The 18,219-nt window shown below is 41.1% G+C and overlaps 1 protein-coding gene across 1 annotated transcript; it reads left to right on the top strand.

Moving 5' to 3' along the window:
- The first annotated feature begins 27 nt into the window (after nt 1-27).
- si:ch211-156j16.1 (uncharacterized protein LOC564557 homolog) lies at nt 28-14,203 on the top strand. The gene is made up of 4 exons (XM_010875569.3): nt 28-393; nt 10,401-10,748; nt 11,408-11,516; nt 12,738-14,203. The coding sequence occupies exons 1-4, from the start codon at nt 327-329 to the stop codon at nt 12,742-12,744; spliced, it is 531 nt and encodes a 176-aa protein (XP_010873871.2). The 5' UTR covers nt 28-326; the 3' UTR covers nt 12,745-14,203.
- The last annotated feature ends 4,016 nt before the right edge of the window (nt 14,204-18,219 follow it).

The raw sequence follows: 18,219 nt of genomic DNA, 5'->3' as shown, positions 1-18,219 counted from the left end.
GCCCTATACCGGTCTCTCCCCATTTTACCAAGCAGCCGGCCAGACCTCTGTCTTATTTTCTACTCTGTCCATATCATTTGAGTTTTCCATGCGTTTCTACCTCAGCCTCTGAAGCTTTTACCGAGTGCCCCAGGTGAGGGTCCAAGTCTCTATCCACGACTGCAGAAATTACCTGGGACTTTTTGACAATTATTCCTTTTTTGCTACATTCTTGGAGTTGCCGGTGTGGCTGTTTCTGCGCGCGATTGAGAGAGGAAGCCTAGTGTTGCTCTTTGCCCTGGGGGTCTGTGTACACCGTTGACCAGAGGAGAAGACTACCTGTCACCATGGTGAACGTTCAGCTGCTGTTCCTGCTGGCCCTGGCCGGCCCCTTCTGTGCCATCGCACGCGCAAGTAAGCCAACACTGAGGGCTGTAGCCCCTCTAGCACACTGTGTGCTCTCTGTCTCGCCACTCTGTTGGGCTCTCACACACACCACACACACACCTCTGTTTGTCTGGCTTGTATCCTGCTGCGTCCTAAATTCAACTCTTAGGGCTGTGCTTAGCTCTTTGTCCGTAGTTCTAACATTTCATCCTCGAGGTGAAGCGTACACACGTCCCTTTATTTTTTCAGGGTTTTGTTTTTATAAGAATTTTGGATGTGGTATCGCCTTGTTGTATTCTCTGCCAGATTCTCCTTGAGACACAAGTTCTGTGTGTTATTTAGCAATGAAATGCTTTGGCTTTTCCTGGATGGAAAAATACTTTTCATCCCAGCTTTGGCTGAATGTGTTAATGTAATGAAGAGGGTCGTCTGGGTAGATAGTCTGTGTTGATTCTAACCTTCCCCAAGCCTCTGTGAGGAGGGAAAGTTGGATTTGGAGACACAAGAGGGAATGTGATGTAATGGTGCGAGGTCTTGTGCCTCATTCACAAGTTCTTATATGTATTTATATATATAACTAGAGGACTGTTTCTAAGCTACTGGTTAAATCAAAATCTTGGTAATCCTTGTATCCAATCAACTGAACACTTTAAGTGTAAGTGAAATGTTGTGAAAGTTCCAAACATGTTTTAGATAATAGTCATGCACTTTTACTGAAGCAACAGAAGTTGATATAATTGATGCCATGAACAAGAAACTGCAGTGCCTAGTTTTTTTATGAATCTTTCAAAGGTTTTTGATGCTATTGATCATGACATACTGTAAAAGCTGGTCATCATACATTACTGATCAAAAGTTTGGGGTCACTTAGTAATGTCCTTAGTTTTGAAAGAAAAGGCAAATTTCTGTGCATTAATATAAGATCCAGTTAATCAGAAATACAGTGTACACATTGTTAATGTTGTAAATGACTATTGAAGCTGTAAACTGATTTTTTAGTGGAATATCTACATAGGCGTACAGAGGCCCATTATCAGCTACCATCACTCCTGTATAACCATCAATCCAATTGTATGTTGTGTTTGCTTATCCAAGTTCATCATTTTAGAAGGCAATTTGATCATTACAAAATCCTTTTGCAATTATGTTAGCACAGCTTTGTCCTTCTTTAGACTAGTTGACTATCTGGAGCATCAGCAATTGTAGGTTCGATCACAGTATCAAATTGGCCAGAAACCAATAACTTTCTTCTGAAACTCATCAGTCTGTTCTTGTTCAGCGAAATGAACAGTATTCCATGCAAGAAATTGACAAGAAACTGACGTACAACTCGGTGTACTACTCCCTTCATAGAACAGTGCAAATTGTCAGGGCAAGACTGGAAAAAAGTGTTATGGACAAATCAATTTAAGTTTGAGGTGTTCAAATCACAAAGAAGAACATTTGACGTACACACACCAAATTAAAATATGCTGGAGGAGTGCTTGACGCCATCTGCCAAGCAGGGTGCTTTAGTGGTGCTAAAGTGCAAAATGTGTACAGGGTAAAAGGGATCTTGAAGAAGAAAGGCTGTCACTCCATTTTGCAATGCCATACCCTGTGGGCAACGCTTGATTGGAACCAATTTCCTCCTAGAACAGGACAATGACCCAAAGCACAGCTCCCAACTATGCAAGAACTATTTATGGAAGTAGCAGTCAGCTAGTATTCTGTCTATAATGGAGTGGCCAGCACAGTCACCGGATCTCAACCCTATTGAGCTGTTGTGGGAGCAGCTTGACGGTATGGTATGTAATAAGTGCCCATCAAGCCAAATCAACTTGTGGGAGGTTCTTCAGAAAGCATGGGGTGAAATCTGTTCAGATTACCTCAACAAACTGACAACTAGTTGGCCATACAGTGAGGGAAAGAATTATTTGATCCCCTGCTGATTTTGTACATTTGCCCACTGACAAAGAAATTATCAGTCTATAATTTTAATGGTAGGCTTATTTGAACAGTGAGAGAAAAACGGATGTCAAAAATGTTATAAATTGATTTGCATTTTAATGAGTGAATTAAGTATTTGAGCCCTTTGCAAAACATCACTTAGTACTTGGTGGCAAAACCCTTGTTGGCAATCACAGAGGTCAGACTTTTCTTTTAGTTGGCCACCAGGCTTGCACACATCTCAGGAGGGATTTTGTCCCACTTCATTTTGCAGATCTTCTCCAAATCATTAAGGTTTCGAGGCTGACGTTTGGCAACTCGAACCTTCAGCTCCCTCCACAGATTTTTTATGGGATTAAGGTCTGGAGACTGGCTAGGCCACTTCAGGACCTTAATGTGCTTCTTCTTGAGCCACTCCTTTGTTGCCTTGGCCATGTGTTTTGGGTAATTGTCATGCTGGAATATCCATCCACAACCCATTTTCAGTGCCCTGGCTGAGGGAAGGAGGTTCTCACCCAAGATTTGATGGTACATGGCCCCGTCCATCGTCCCTTTGATGTGGTGAATTTGTCCTGAAAACACCCTCAAAGCATAATGTTTCCACCTCGATGTTTGACGGTGGGGATGGTGTTCTTGGGGTCATAGGCCGCATTCCTCCTCCAAACAAGGAGAGGAGAGTTGATGCCAAAGAACTCGATTTTGTTCTCCTCTGAATCATTCAGATGTTCATTGGCAAACTTCAGACGGGCCTGCACCTGTGCTTTCTTGAGCATGAGGACCTTGGGGCGCTGCAGGATTTCAGTCCTTCACGGTGTAGTGTGTTACCAATAGTTTTCTTGGTGGCTATGGTCCCAGCTGCCTTGAAATCATTGACAAGATCCTCTGTGTAAGTTCTGGGCGGATTCCACACCGTTCTCATGATCACTGCAACTCCACGAGGTGAGATCTTGCATGGATCCCCAGACCGAGGGAGATTGACAGTTCTTTTGTGTTTCTTCCATTTGCGAATAATCACACCAACTGTTGTCACCTTCTCACCAAGCTGCTTGGCAATGGTCTTGTAGCCCATTCCAGCCTTGTGTAGGTCTACAATCTTGTCCCTGACATCCTTGGACAGCACTTTGGTCTTGGCCATGGTGGAGAGTTTGGAATCTGATTGATTGCTTCTGTGGACAGGTGTCATTTATACAGGTAACAAACTGAGATTAGGAGCACTCCCTTTAAGTGTGTGCTCCTAATCTCAGCTCGTTACCTGTATAAAAGACACATTGGAGCCAGAAATCTTTCTGATTGAGAAGGGATCAAATACTTATTTCACTAATTAAAGTGAAAATCAATTTATACAATGCGTTTTTCTGGATTTTTTTGTTGTTATTCTGTCTGTCCCTGTTCAAATAAACCTACCATTAAAATTATAGACTGACAATTTCTTTGTCAGTGTGCAAACCTACAAAATCAGCAAAGGATCAAATATTTTTTTTCCTGCAAGGCTGTAATGGCAGCAAAGTTTCAGTTATTGTTCTTTGACGAAAGAATAATAATTGACGAAAGCAAAGGTTTCATTTATTATTTAAATCCAAAATCATTAATTCTAACATTGTCAGTGACTATATTTCCTATTAATTTGGCTATAGTTCCTATTCAAACTCATTTAATGTATGTTTTCATGGAAAACAAGGATATTTGTAAGTGACCCCAAACCTTTAAAGGGTAGTGTCATTATCTAATAAGATGATTGAACTCCATGATTGAACTCCATGTGTCTGTTCATTGTGATTGTAGTACTCTGAGAAGCTAACTGTCCATAACGGTAGTGTTCTAGGACTACTGTTGTTTAAGGTTGTTTTAATACTGTCGCTATAAAATGGGTCAAATGCTAGTTTTAACTTTGATCCTGATGACATTTATTGCTGTGTAGCACTTTATTGGTGTGTAGTCCTGTGAAGAACTGCAGTGTGCCTTTACTATTGTCCGGGCTCAGCTTTCCTATCTGAAGTTACAAGACAAAGTTGACTGATAAAAAGTGTAGGATGTGACTACAGACTCCATGTATCATCACTATGTAGGATAAAAAAACAGAGAGGATATTGTTGGTGGATGAATGTCTTAGTTGTAAACCTGGGTTTAAATTGACTACCTTCTTGCCTGTATTTGATACAGTAACACCTCAGACATGCATACCCCTGTGGTACACCTTACCATGTGGCTGAGGATTGGAACAAGCTAGAAAATTATCTGCCATCACTGTCCTCATTATATCAGACTGTTTTGGCCTTACCTAGATCAATGGAGATCAGGCCACAGAAAGACACCTCTGATTTTACCTTTGTTCACATATCGTCCAGCAGAATAATGATGAATATCACTTGCAGAAATGTAGTACTTTGTTAATGCTTCATGCCTCTACTAGACAAAGTGAAAACATTTCCAGTAGTACTCTGCCCTGTACCTGGATTGAGCCACAGAAGGTGCTACATTTACGGGATTGTGGGATTGATCAGGTTTTGTATCCCACACTGTATGTATGAATCAAGTTTTCTTCAGCTGTAGTTCAATTTGTTCATTATTGTTTTAAGTGCAGATATTTTGTCTCTTCTTGAAAAATCTATTTAGATTTTGAATGACACTTAAGCTTATTATATAAAGGTTGAATTGAATCTAAAGAAATGAATTGCTGCCAGCAAGAAGAAAAAGGACTATCCTTTGGTAGGCTCCTGAACATTTGCTCGGTCTCATCTACTGAAAGGTTATCCCTTCCCTCTTCTTCGCTATCCTGAGTAGGAAAGCCTTTTCCCACACGGAGAAATGGGGAGAGGAGGGGGCAGAGACAAAATGCAGGGAGGCAGGGCTGGTTTGCTTATGGGTATAAATAGTGGGTAGCTCCATAAATAAGAGAGGATGGGACGTTAGAGAGAACCCCCTGCTACGAGACGGCTTAACACTGGGGGCCGCTGCCCCACCCCACCGCATGTCGTTAGACAGCCAGGGTCTACCGCCCCTCCACATTTACCCATCTTTGGCAGGGTATCAAGCTTTATTGCCCCCCCACTTACACCCCACTCCAGCCGGCCCCTCTCTATTCACCCTACTCCCGCTTGATTCGTCAATCCCTGGGATGGGTGGACGTTGAGGGTTTATTTTTAAACATCAACCTTTACTGACCAGACCCAGCTCTTTCTACAATGGCCTGTTTGGAAGCTGCTCCTCACTGTTCCACACCCTGGTTAACAAGACAGCATATCATACATTTTGTGTAGAATGTGTGTGTACTCTAAACAGAGCCTGTTGATTGTTTCTATCTAGTTGACTCCTTATGCATTCCTCACCAAAGTCCCTCCCAGATCATAATTAGTTTTGTCTGAGCCTTTAAAAGAAATAATCACTCCAGTACATCTGGTTACAGAAGTCAATGCCTTCTGATTATGCTTGCTTGTAAAGTAAGTCACGTCTGCAGTCATACCAAATATGAGACATGGACTGCAAAATGTACTGGGGAAACCATTACTTACTGTACGTAATGAGGTGGCATTTTTTAAGCTATTTAGAAAGTTTATTTGATATTTATCTGAGAAAAAACTCAAAATATTTTCCTTGATACATTTTTTTGAATGTTTTGGGAGTAATTACCCCATACTTTATGAACGTCTGGCATTTTTTTTACAACAATGGTACTTATCTTTAGATAGATTCCAAAATGTGTGTTTGTATGCCGTGTACCTGTGACTACTGAATGAACTACTGTTTATTAGCTTATACTGTACCATATGTTTGCTCCCAAAAAGACGTGGGCGACACACTAATTCCTATGTTGTGCCGGCTGTGAAAGTTATAACCAAAAACCGCAAACGTGACTTTATCCTCTAAACTCCTTTGGATTATTTACTTGTTTGTAGCTCTACAGAAGTATTTCTGACTTTGACATTGACTGATTTAATGGAAAATTGATATGAGTCAGCCAAGGCAGATGCCTGTAGTGCGAAATGGAGTCGTAGGTCAGCCTATTAGCTACTTCAGCCTATTACACTACAGGGGCATTCCCACGACATGGCCGAATCAAGGGCGTGTCAGCATGAACATCCATGTCTCACGTCTCTGGCACCTGCCCCATGGCCAGATAAGGAGCCGAAAAAAAGAAGCAAAAAACACATGGCTGTATAGGAATGTGTGCAGTGGGTCCTATTATTAAATACAGCTCCGTAAAACATTAAGAGACCACTGCACCTTTTTCTTTCCTTTCCAAAAAAGTTGAAAAGGAAGGTTTTGAGTGAGGAACAGAAGGGTTAAAATTAAGAGACCACTGCAAAATTTAACGATTCTATTCCTCACTCAAAACTTACCTTTTCAACTTTTTTGGAAAGGAAAGAAAAAGGTACTGTGGTCTCTTAATTTTTTCCAGAGCTGTATGTCTGGACTCCTTTTAAGTCATCCCAGTTCCTTTTACTGTATTGTCCAGAGGAGCAATTGTTAACCTAACGTTCTTCTGCCCTTCCTCAATAAATGTTGTGCTGTGTTTGTTGCGTTGACTCAATATTCTGGTCACCTCGAGGTATACATTGGTGATATTTTCCCTATATGTTGCTCACAGGAAATATAGCTACATTGAAGTCTAATGCCATTCAGTGGCGGCTCCTGATTGGCTTAGTAGTGGGGGCGGTGCCATGTGGGGGCAGAATTGTTTACATTTTACCGAAACACCTGTCACTCACACAGAGGTGTAAAAAGTACAAAGTAAAAGTACTCGACTGTGTTCACCACTTTTGGGAAGTATCTAATTAAGATCTAAATAACCAGGTAAAGGGAGTTCAAAACTAACTAGTGATCAATTAAATAAAAAGGAAGAGTGTAAATTATCAATTAAGGACACTGATGAGTTATGAACTCTGTTTACATGGTCATTTAACCCTTCTTTAGGAACTTCCCAAAACTGGTGAACACAGCCGAGTACTTCTACTTTGTACTTTTTACACCCCTGCACTCACATAAATATGCTGCAACATCTTTAAACTCCAAACAGAAATGGAGTTATTAGAACTGCTGTGAACGTACAGTCCAGGATCTTGTTCTGTGAACACTGTTGCAGTGTCTCAGTGGTCTTTCATTGCATTGTCCAGATGCCACAAACAAGGGGACCACAAGTCCCCTTAACACTCCTGGGTGAGAAGTTTTCAATATTTTGTAATCCTGGTTCTCTTTGCCCTTTGATGTACGAATCTGGTTTACGAAGTCCCTTGTCCTTGTAGTGGTCATAAAATTAGTCTGCTACCATTGTACCCTTTCCTAGCAAGTAGTAGCTGTGCAAGCCAAGCGCTGAGCACCCTGCCCAACACCCAGAGCTGCAGCTGGCAGAGGAGTAGGGAATAGGAATACTTGTTTTGAACAATATATCTTATTTGAAGCAGTGAATGTATATTTTCCCCACTTCAATGAAAATGTTTTACATAATTAACATTAGGGATATCATATTTTGAGCGCACCTTCCCCAATGCCCTGAGATCACACCCTGGCAGTGTGATCTCGTGTCCGGCTGAGTGTAGGCCAGACACGAGGTGCAGAGCTAGTAAACATCCTTTTAATGTTTCTCATGCCAAACTTAACTGAAAACATCAAAACGCGAGTACAACCGCAAACTGGAGCGCAGCAAAACAACACTCTTACTCTGAACAATGACTGACAACCAAGGGGACGACAAGGCAACTTAAATAGGATCCCCAGTCAGAGGCAAAGGGGAGCAGCTGGCGTATTGTGTTTATGATCAACTCCTACAGTTGGCCTGGGAGGCTAGTAATGTGCAATGCCGTGATAAGACGGGGTGGGTGAATATCTCTCTCACCAGCAAAATGAACAACATTCCTGGGCTTGGGGGCTGCACTGGAGACACACACTCCCTCACACCTCTTCAGAATGCCCTTCCTGTCTATGCACAACTCAGCACGGGCATATCTTCCCTCTACACGAACACACCAGGGGAGCCCCAGTGGCAGCAGATTGTGATGGATGTGTCCTGCTCCTTGGCTCTTTCAATCTTTCTCTCTCCCTTTCCCTCTCCCCTCCTCTCTCATCATGCCGTTACTGTGTGACAGGCAGGTCCCCACCCCATACGGACCCCATCGCCTGGCCTAGCCTTTTGCTGTGTTCTCACTCTCTCACTTTTCAGTGTCACTCTTTGCCTGCCTGCTTGTCTTTTATAGTCGCCTTCCTCCCCACGGAGCTTATTTGAGAGAAATTGTAAGGCAGCATTATCCGGGTAATGTCCACTGCTGGCTTAGGGAGCCGATGATACACACACACATCTGCTCTGATGTCAGGCTATCATAGGACCTTAAACCACAGACAGACTGGGCTGAGTAACAGGGCGAGGAAAAAAGGAAGGGGCTGCCGCTGGGTTTTCCCCTCTAAACTAGTTGCGTAGCCATAGTTCCCGTAGTTTCTGCTTACTTCTTCAACTTGCAGAGCTACGATCCAAAACCTGTTATCAGGAACAACGTAATCTGCAGTGTGAGATAGGGCGGGTAGGAGAGAGAGAAGGAGAGGTACTGAGGAAGAGAGATAAAGACATTGAGGGAGTGGCAAGGTGGGGCAGTGAGTTAGGGAGAGAGAGAATGGAGACTCACTCTATTTTAGGGTGCTGCTGCTGGTGATAGTAAAACGTTTTCGGTGCCATTGTGAGATGTTTTTATATGCTTTCCAACAACATTTTTCCCCCGATTCTATTTAGGGGACACTGAATGTGCTGTAATTCTTAGTTGGTAAACCATGTTGAAACAGATAGAAATAAATGGTGACATTCTGTACTTTTTCCTAACATCATATTTAATATGCCTTGAGTGTACAGCATACACTGTCCCACTACTTATGGAGGACAGTGTATGTAAAACAGTTAGATAAAAGTAGAAATAACTATTTTATGTTATTTTTAAACTTGTAAAGCAGTCTCTATCAAGAAACTGTTTTGAAACAATTTTGGGAAAGGATGAAGAAATGATGTCAGGTTCTAAGTTTAGATAGTTAGCTCAACTTCTGTTATTTCTGGAGTTCAGAGCTGTGGATTTGAAAGGAAAAAGAATACTTTCAGGCAAACGGAGAGATTACAGTACTGCATGTTGCCTTGCAAGTTAACCATAATTTTAGTCCTTCACTAAAAAATACTTCCACTTCTTAATTCCAAGCAATGCTGTCCAAGCAAAGCTTTCAGTTGTGGTCTGGAGGGGAATATTTCCAACAGGCATAGATGAGATTTGGGTTGCAGAGCGCGACAGTAAGGTTTCATTCAGCTTATACTTTGTGGTCCAACCTTTTGATCAAGGAGGCTATTCTTAATACAGGAGGGTTTTACACAGTTACAGTACTGAGTATGGTACATTTCGTTTTCCCTTCAAGCATTGACATCCCTTCAGCTAAAAGAGCTTCCTATCCAATACTGCCCAGATAACAGATTATCTTAGAATGAGCTATGTCTAGGTCTTTTGCCTGTGTGGTAAAATCCCAAACAACAAAATTCCAGCACATCTTCATAATAAAGATGTAATTTTCTCAAGCAAATTGACGACAACTGTTAAGAATCCATTTGTGTTGCTTTACCCCAAGTCTCCATTAATTATTGTCTTCCTCCACTTTGTGACTGCATTTTAATGGTATGTCCACATCTGCAGACATTTTGCCCTGCCCTCCAGGGCCTGTTATGACGGCGACTCCATGAACAGTAAATGGGACAGAGGATGTGGTGTGTGAGGAGCGAGTGAGTGGGACTGGGGAGGAGCAAGAAGACTAACGTTTGTTCGGTCGGGGTGTGGCAACTGTGTTCTCACTAACACTGATGAGTAAAACCTTGGGGGCTGGGAGAGAAAATCGCTGGGAACACGATAGTTGAAGAAGAATGTTAACATTTACATTGTTTAGTCTCTCTTCTATGACGACGCAATGAGGGACTTTCCAACAGTTTTAGTACTACTTTTCGTATGATAGGGAAACCAATTGTTGAATCAGACTCCAAAAAGCTTTTGTTTAGGATATTGAAATCACATTCAAACAGTGATTTATTTCAAGTTTGACCTTAATGTTGTTTATTTACCTCTACCAGTCTGTAACCCCTCATTGCTGCCCCTTAGGCACACTGGTGTCACCAACAGGCCCAGAGCATGTGACAGATGCCACTGACGCCCTCGGACAAGGTGCCACCATCACAGGTGCGCCGCAAGCTGAAACTATAACTGCAGTTGATGAGGTCATGACGGAAATCGCTCCCACCACAGAAGCTGACACAGAAGTTGCCCCAAAAACTGCCACAGAACCAGCCCCTGAAGCTACTGAAGCTATTGCCATGACGAGTGAAGCCCCCGTTGCTCCTACCGACAACACAGAGCAGGAGATGCCCACAACAAAGATCCCTGACATTGTGAAGGAACCCACGGTAGAGATCAAACACGAGGAGGAGGTGGAGGTAGAAGAGCCAGAGGGTAAGGATAGGGGATCCAGGTTAGGGGACTTATTAAAATGCCAATATCCTATGACCCAATGCTACAGCCTGCTTACTTAGAATCAAATACATACCCAGGATATATAGAGCTCAAAGTGGAATTTGTTCTCTTAAAGTGAACTGTCATTTTTTTCCAGAATTCAAGGAAATACAAGCATAATAGTTTTTATTCTTAAAAAGGCAGTATTTCCATGTTGTAATGGTGAACCCCAAAAACAGAATGATGTAGTTATATACTAGTCATATAAAATGGCCAGCGCATCCTTCCTTGTCTAGTCTCCTGATTGGCCAGTACATTATTGTCTAGATTACTGATTGGCCAGCTCATAATTATCTAAACTGCTGATTGACCAGCTTATCCTCCTTCAGGAATATGACATCATACACTATGGCAAATTTTGAGGTAGTCTTTTAAAAAGGAAAACATACATTTGGTGCTAAGCTCTCCAAATGGATATAGGAATGTCATCAAAATAAAATAAACCTGGAGTTAAAATATTAGTTTTTTGATTGTCGCATTGTCTTTCTATCTAGCTTTACCACCTCTTTTTAATTTCCTTCTTGTTCATTCTCCAGGTTGTTGTATGTTTACAGAGGTCAGTCTGGTGGATTAACTCTGTTTTTATGGTTCCTCCACAGAGGGCATTGGCTCTGGACAAGTGGCTGGTATTGTGATTGGTGCATTGGTGGCAGTGATTATCGTTATTGCCGTGGTGATCGTTGTGGTGAGAAGAATGGGCAAATACTCGTAAGTGCCATCAAGGGATACACACATTGAACTGGAATGAGTCATTCTATTTCTATCAATACACATGTATAAGAACCGCATACACACTCTTCATGTGTCATGTCTACCTTGTTGTGATCTTAACTGAGGACTAAAGTTACTGCCGAGGCATGAAGCTAGTTAAAAACCATGCACAATACTAATATCCAAAAGCATACTACTATGGTGAAATGGGTGTTACGAAGAATGTGCGTTATTAGATTAAACACAACCTACATTTTTCTGCCATAACTCTGAATGTAAGAAATGTTATTGGTTGACTTAAAATTCAAATTCAAATGGGAAGAACAGGGAGTTAATACTCCTCACCACACCCCATACTCTGATAACACTGTTTGGGGATATGGTTGTTTCCTGCTAATGGAGAACATTTCTATACCGTAGGGCTGCTGCTGCTTCCTCTAAGAAAATGGCGGACAAAAAAACAGAGCATTTTGGTTTCCGTAATTCTATCCTTGATTATTTCCACGTTAATAATCTTGACCCCCTGCTTCTCCATGTCTCCGTGTCCCAAATGGAACCCTATTGACTTTATATAGGGGACTGTTTTTGTCCATGGCCAATAGGACTTATGTCAAAGTAGTGCACTAGAGAGGGAAATAGGGTCCCATCTGAGATGCAAATCGGCAGGCTGTTGGTTGCTAGTCCTCTCTGAAACATACAATCATGGGCCTATGAGCCGATGGGCATTCCATCTTTCCAACATCTGTTTTGATTGATTATTTTTAATCAATCAAAACATCTTAAATGTTTTAACTTAACAACAAAATATGTATGTTCTTATCATTGGCCCATTGTCAAAAAAGTGTTTGTTTTTTAATGAGCTAACTTCACTTAAACTGTGAGCAAAACTCAATTTCGTAGATTCACAGATGACATTACATTTCAAGTCTATTTCTGTTTTTTTAAGACCATTTATGGCCCAGTTTGAATTTACATTGTCTATAACTGAGATAAGGCCCTTACGAATAAAGTATGTGTGACATTTGGTTTAATTCAGTTCTAATCAGCGTTATCATTTTAGATTCCCTATAATTACGATTAATTATATTTTCTGAAAGATTATTCCGTCCAATAAAATGTTCTTTAAATGCATTGTTGTCTTTTAAATTAGAAATAATTTTTTTTTGATTTTTTTGCCTGTGTGTCTTAATCCCTCTTTCTCTCTTTATCCTACATCAGCCCTTGAGGAGAAAAGCTGCAAGACAGGAATTCTTCAAAAAGTTCTGTCAATTCTGAACTACTGAACTATGCTATTTCCTGTTATTAAACAAGCATGCTACCAGCCCTCTACCATAACCAGGATCTTGGACTGTTGCCAAGAGGAGAGGGAGGTGTGTGGGTGAGGATGTTTGACAACCTCCCCATTTCTCCCCAAAACCCGGACAGAGCCATTGATATCAACGATCCTGCGAAACCACACAGCAACCCCCCCACACCAACAACCAAATGGAGAAAGATGCGACGCACAGGATGTCACAGTGAATTGTAGGGTCTTTCGTATGCTTTCATTAAAAGAAAGGATGTAAGGGATTTTCTCATTTGCTCTCTTATGCAGAGGTGTGTAAATTAACTCAGATTTGCATTTTAGGTTGATGACAAATAAAACAAACCAAAAAAAGATCACAAAAAAAACAAAAAAATAACAATAAGAGTGGAAATATATATAAAAAACAAAAAAAGGTGAATTCAATAAGGTGTATATACCATGCAAACTGGCTTCAGTTATTACTTTATCATGTGTTGCATTTGCTCATAATGGAAATCATTCTATGGTACATTGCAAGGCAGCCTTGGGATATTGTTGTCAATGGACCTAACTGTAAAACCAACCTCATAGTATTTCCTCACCTTAACACCTATTACCAATACTTCACAACCAAAATGTTCAAGAACCACAGTAACTGAGGCAGTTTTAGCAGAATTGTGTTCATGTTCTGAAGGCTAACGAGAGGCTAATGAAAATATACCTCATTTGCAAGTGTAACGTGACATTCTACCAGCTTTAACACTGACATAAAAACCTAATACGTATCTGTGAAATTTAGCAAAGGGGTTTGTGCCACTGTCTCTGGTATTCCCTAGATAGTTTGGAGATTTTACTTTTGAAGCGCATTAATTTACATTTACTGTACTTTATCTGCCACCCATTCCAATAAGACAACTATAAGTTGTAAGGTGGTCACTAGCTCAAATTCTGCTATCATTGTCCTTTACAAAGTTTCCACCTTAGTGTAACTGGATGAAGTGTACCACAAAAAGAAACACAGCCCCCCCCCCCCCAAATGAATGCATGCACAGGATGTTTTGACTTTTTGGTTGTAATTAGTTTTAGGTGCACAGTTTTGACAGCAATGTCCATATTTTCTTTATAATCGTAAGTGGTCATTATTGGGTGTAAAAATAATTTTATTTCAGCTTAGCTCTGCTTGCTTTAACAACTCAGTTATTAAGTGCACTGAATGAGTGATGGTTATAATTTAATGAATTCGCTTTAGACACCGCAAACATTTGCAACAAAAAAATTCAGCTTGTGCTTTGTTATCAACTCTATGTCTTTAATTTCACTGTCGGATTTGTTTGAATCCTTTTATTTAATTGCAGTGTTTTGTTAATAATGTTTCAATAAAAAAAATGAAAACACTCCACACATATACACTGGCTTGCGACTTACTGAAAACAGAAACATTTTGGGAGAATTGTATTGATCTATTGTGTTTTAGCCATTCCTCATCACTTTCAGTCAACTAATTCCAAAATAAGAATCTCAACAAGTCAAACTGATGGTGATAACTCATAACAATGTATTTCACCCAATACAGTTTCACAGTAGAGTAACAGAGCACACACCGCTACCTAACTAAGTTGGTGGCAAATGCAGATTGGTATAGTCAGGTGCTGGGGGGTGGTCGGTGTTCAGACTGAAACCGTTGAGTCTGTTGGCCCTCTAAGCCCGCAGTGATTTTCTGACCGGTATGTTTTTTTATGTTGTGTTGTGGAGTTTTTCATATAGTGCCGTTAACCTGGTGTAAGCGCTCCAACAGTAAGTTGTGAGGCACACAGAGCTGGCCTGTGTCTTGCGCTCTCCTCCATGTGGTTTTAGGCAGCGGCCCAAAGCCTACTGCCCTGACTGCCCCAGTCCACTGGTCACAACCCCCTTTAGCTCTGCTCTCTTCCTCCACACTGGGAACAATGGAGTCTTTTGAGAGGAAGAAGATGGAGAGGCTATGGGCTGTTGTGAATCTTACCAGCTTTGCTCTCCTCCTTCCATTACACAGGCAGCTTGCAGAGGCCTCCCCACATCCTCCAGAAGGTGCTATGGCAAAATTCTGTACATTGCTGGGTGGAGTCACTTCCTGGGCTGGCCTCAGGTTCACGCACTCACATACACATACAGGCCCTCCTAATGCACTTACAGATACAATGTATTTATTTTCATCCGCAGGGATAATGACTTTGCATTTGTATGTGCACGGCACCCATTGTAGACTAAGAGAAATGCTACACAGTCACACTGATAGAGAAGCCCACAGACACAGACCACCCCACTCAAACTGAAACGAACTGTCTGTTTCCCATTCCCACAGACACCTCTACCCTCTTTGAAATATCCCCACATGCACACACACACACACACACACACACACACACATACAACTCCCTGCCTGACATATACAGTATCTCTCTCATAAGCTAGTGCTTTTGCAGTGAGCAGGCGTAAACACAAGCTGTGTGTTTGTGTGAAATAAATCCCTGTGCCTGTGTCCCCGTGTATGGGTTTTTATAGCCGCTCCCCCTCCAGCCTTCCTACTCAAACACGCACACTGCTCCCAACTACAGGCCACTGTCCTGCTTACTGGCCCATTGATTCCAGAAGGCAGGTCTGCATCACACTAACTCAGGCTACAAGGCATTTCAAATGTCAAGTCCCGAGTGATGTCAAGTTGCAACATGCTACAGGTAACCACAGATTAATTTGTGACTGGAAATTTGATATAGTTCGATTGGGTGTCGTCAACGTTGCGCCTTGTGAAGCCAACGGTCTTTGCATTCATAGCATTTACACAGATCACATTAATGAGTCAGCTCAGTTTGAAATTACCTTTAAATGTCAAACACAGCCATGTGTGAGTGAATTGAATACTGGTAATAAAGTTTGGGAGTTTGTATATACTGTATGTATGCAAATATGCAATTTAAGACAAAGGGGTTGGCGTTGTTTAAACAACTTATCTTGTTCAACATCAACAACAGTACTCAGAGGTTAGACCAACTGGGAGAAAATGTGTTTGAGGTAAACTATTTAGGAGAACATGGCACACTCGTATGAAGTAATTTTCGATGATAAATGTGTTTGATATATTTTCAAGATATTTCCTGTGTGGGCTTAGCAAAGGTCCATGGCTTTGATGAATAAAGCCCCAGGCATGATTTGACGTGATAATGTGGGAGGGAAAGGTGTGTTTTATATGAGAATAGCGTGAGGAAGTGATGGTAGGTAAATGAAGTTTACGGTGTACGGTGGCTACGGTGTAAAGGGTCCTTAATCATTTTGCGGAAGCACGAGTGATGCCCTGCGTTGTCTTTGCCCCCCACTGTCGGGCCCTTGGGTCATGTACTGAGCAGTTTCCAGGTTGAGAGGCAGCTGGTCAGAATGCTCTAGATGATACATCAGCCTACTGTATACTATAAATAACTAGGATGACGTTGCCACAAGCAGATGAGTGAGATGCAAGACTTCACTCTATTACAGACACTCAGGTATCTTCTCGTGTGAATACGGTTGCTTCACACTATTCCAATTTTGGTAGCCGCAGACAAAAACAGTTGTGCATCGCAGTTCAATGCTCTCAGTTGTTTTGGAAAATTAAATAATCAGTTGAATATGCCTTTAATATTGATCTATGAAAAAACATTACATGGTGGTTTAGGGGTATTGGTCACTGCCTCCAGAGTTTAAACTTGTCTCACTGCTCATCAAGCACCCACTCTCCTGTTAACCATACAACAAAGATGTATTAATTTATTTTGTAATTAATTCTCCAAAGAACTATAAACAAGATAACAAGATACAATTGTATGCATCTGAAATGCTCTCTAAATTACAATACAAACATGTATTTGCTCAGAAATTTACAGAACATTTTAATATAGCCAATTAGAATGCTTTGACTTTTGTACGATCATCTCACAGGATCAAATATGCAGATGTAAATATTTTTATGCCTGGCTTGCTCTGCAGGCGGGCTGTGTGGGCCTGCTGGTGCCCATAAGAGTGTGACACGTTTTAATGTGCAAGTACACAACATCCTGACGTCATGGAGAGAATGTCAGCCCATAGTCCTTGAGTGCAGCAGACAGCTGGGGCAGAGGGTGGGGAAAGCGAATCGGGGGCGGAGGGAGGTACGTTTGGGTGTTAGGAAGGCCACGGAGTAGGGTGTTTTGTGTGTGTGTGTGTGTGTGTGCTGGGGTGTACCTGCCTGTCTGCCTATATGTTTGTGTTGTATACTTTTTAAGGGGAAAATGAATGACCACAACACATTTGATATTGTCAAGACTTCCTTTTTTGTTTTTAGTCCTGCAAAACTAAAAACATGAACGGGGGCCTCGCCAAAGTTTTCAAACCAAATGGGTGACCCTTCATTACTGTTAATAAAATCACGTTTCTGTCTTCTTTGTCATCACTTTTGTCTGCCACCTACATGTCTTTTCTACCGTTGGTCACTAGGAGTCCAGAACAGATGCTATGTATGTTTTTATAAATGGACATGTTTTTATAAATCTATACGTATGTGTGTCTTTGTGCAATAAAGGGATAAGACTACTTTTTTCTACTATGTGTAACTGTATAATGATCAATTTAGTTATTCATTTACAAACAAAGCAATATGCAATTTGAAGCCTGGAGCATCAGAAGCTAACAAACGGCATAAGTAACACCATCTTCAACATGCTGAGACATAGTGCACTCTAGTGGAGAACATAAGAATCCAAACACTACTATAAACTCCTTAACAGTATGGCATTGCAACCTATGGAATTACAGGAGACACATTGGGATAAGAGAAATGTTATAGGATACATTATTCATGTAATTCAATTGTTTTCACAGTTTAATAAAGAGTTTTAAGGGCATTATTATAATATACTGTGACACATTTATACGTATTCCAACATTTTCAGGGCAGCACAAGCATTGGGACAATTTGCTTGACAGGTGTATGTGGTTAGCCAGTGTTCTATCAAATAATTTTAGAAGGAATAAGAGAACTGGCGTGTGTATGTTTGTGTATGCCTTTGGAGGATGCTTCTGATGTCAGTCAACATGAGGTGCCAATGAACGTCAAGGAAGCCATTATGAAACAGCGTATCAGAAACATTGCCAAAGCTTACCACAAATAAGCATTTGGAACCTAATTTAAAAGTGTGGTCTAGGGTGGTTTGGAGGTCTGAGATTGATGGGGAGGGGCAACACACAGAACAATTACATTGGCTGAATGTAAAATAGCAAAAGCTATTGACATTGAACATACAGCTCTGGAAACAATTAAAGAGACCACTGCACCTTTTTCTTTCCTTTCCAAAGAAACCGTTTTTTGAGACAATGAACAAAGAAAAAGACCTTTATCAAATGTTCTTTCATGTAATTCTGAAAACACCTGAT

The sequence above is a fragment of the Esox lucius genome, chromosome 12, assembly GCF_011004845.1.
Source record: "Esox lucius isolate fEsoLuc1 chromosome 12, fEsoLuc1.pri, whole genome shotgun sequence".
Taxonomy (NCBI): domain Eukaryota; kingdom Metazoa; phylum Chordata; class Actinopteri; order Esociformes; family Esocidae; genus Esox; species Esox lucius.
This window is presented reverse-complemented; position numbering and strand designations above follow the sequence as displayed.

Excerpts from the sequence above, each read along its gene's own strand:
- si:ch211-156j16.1 (XM_010875569.3), top strand. The coding sequence starts at position 327 with ATGGTGAACGTTCAGCTGCTGTTCCTGCTGGCCCTGGCCGGCCCCTTC. Across the intron at positions 394-10,400 it reads CTGTGCCATCGCACGCGCAA|GCACACTGGTGTCACCAACA; the intron begins GTAAGCCAACAC and ends GCTGCCCCTTAG. Across the intron at positions 10,749-11,407 it reads GGAGGTAGAAGAGCCAGAGG|AGGGCATTGGCTCTGGACAA; the intron begins GTAAGGATAGGG and ends GTTCCTCCACAG.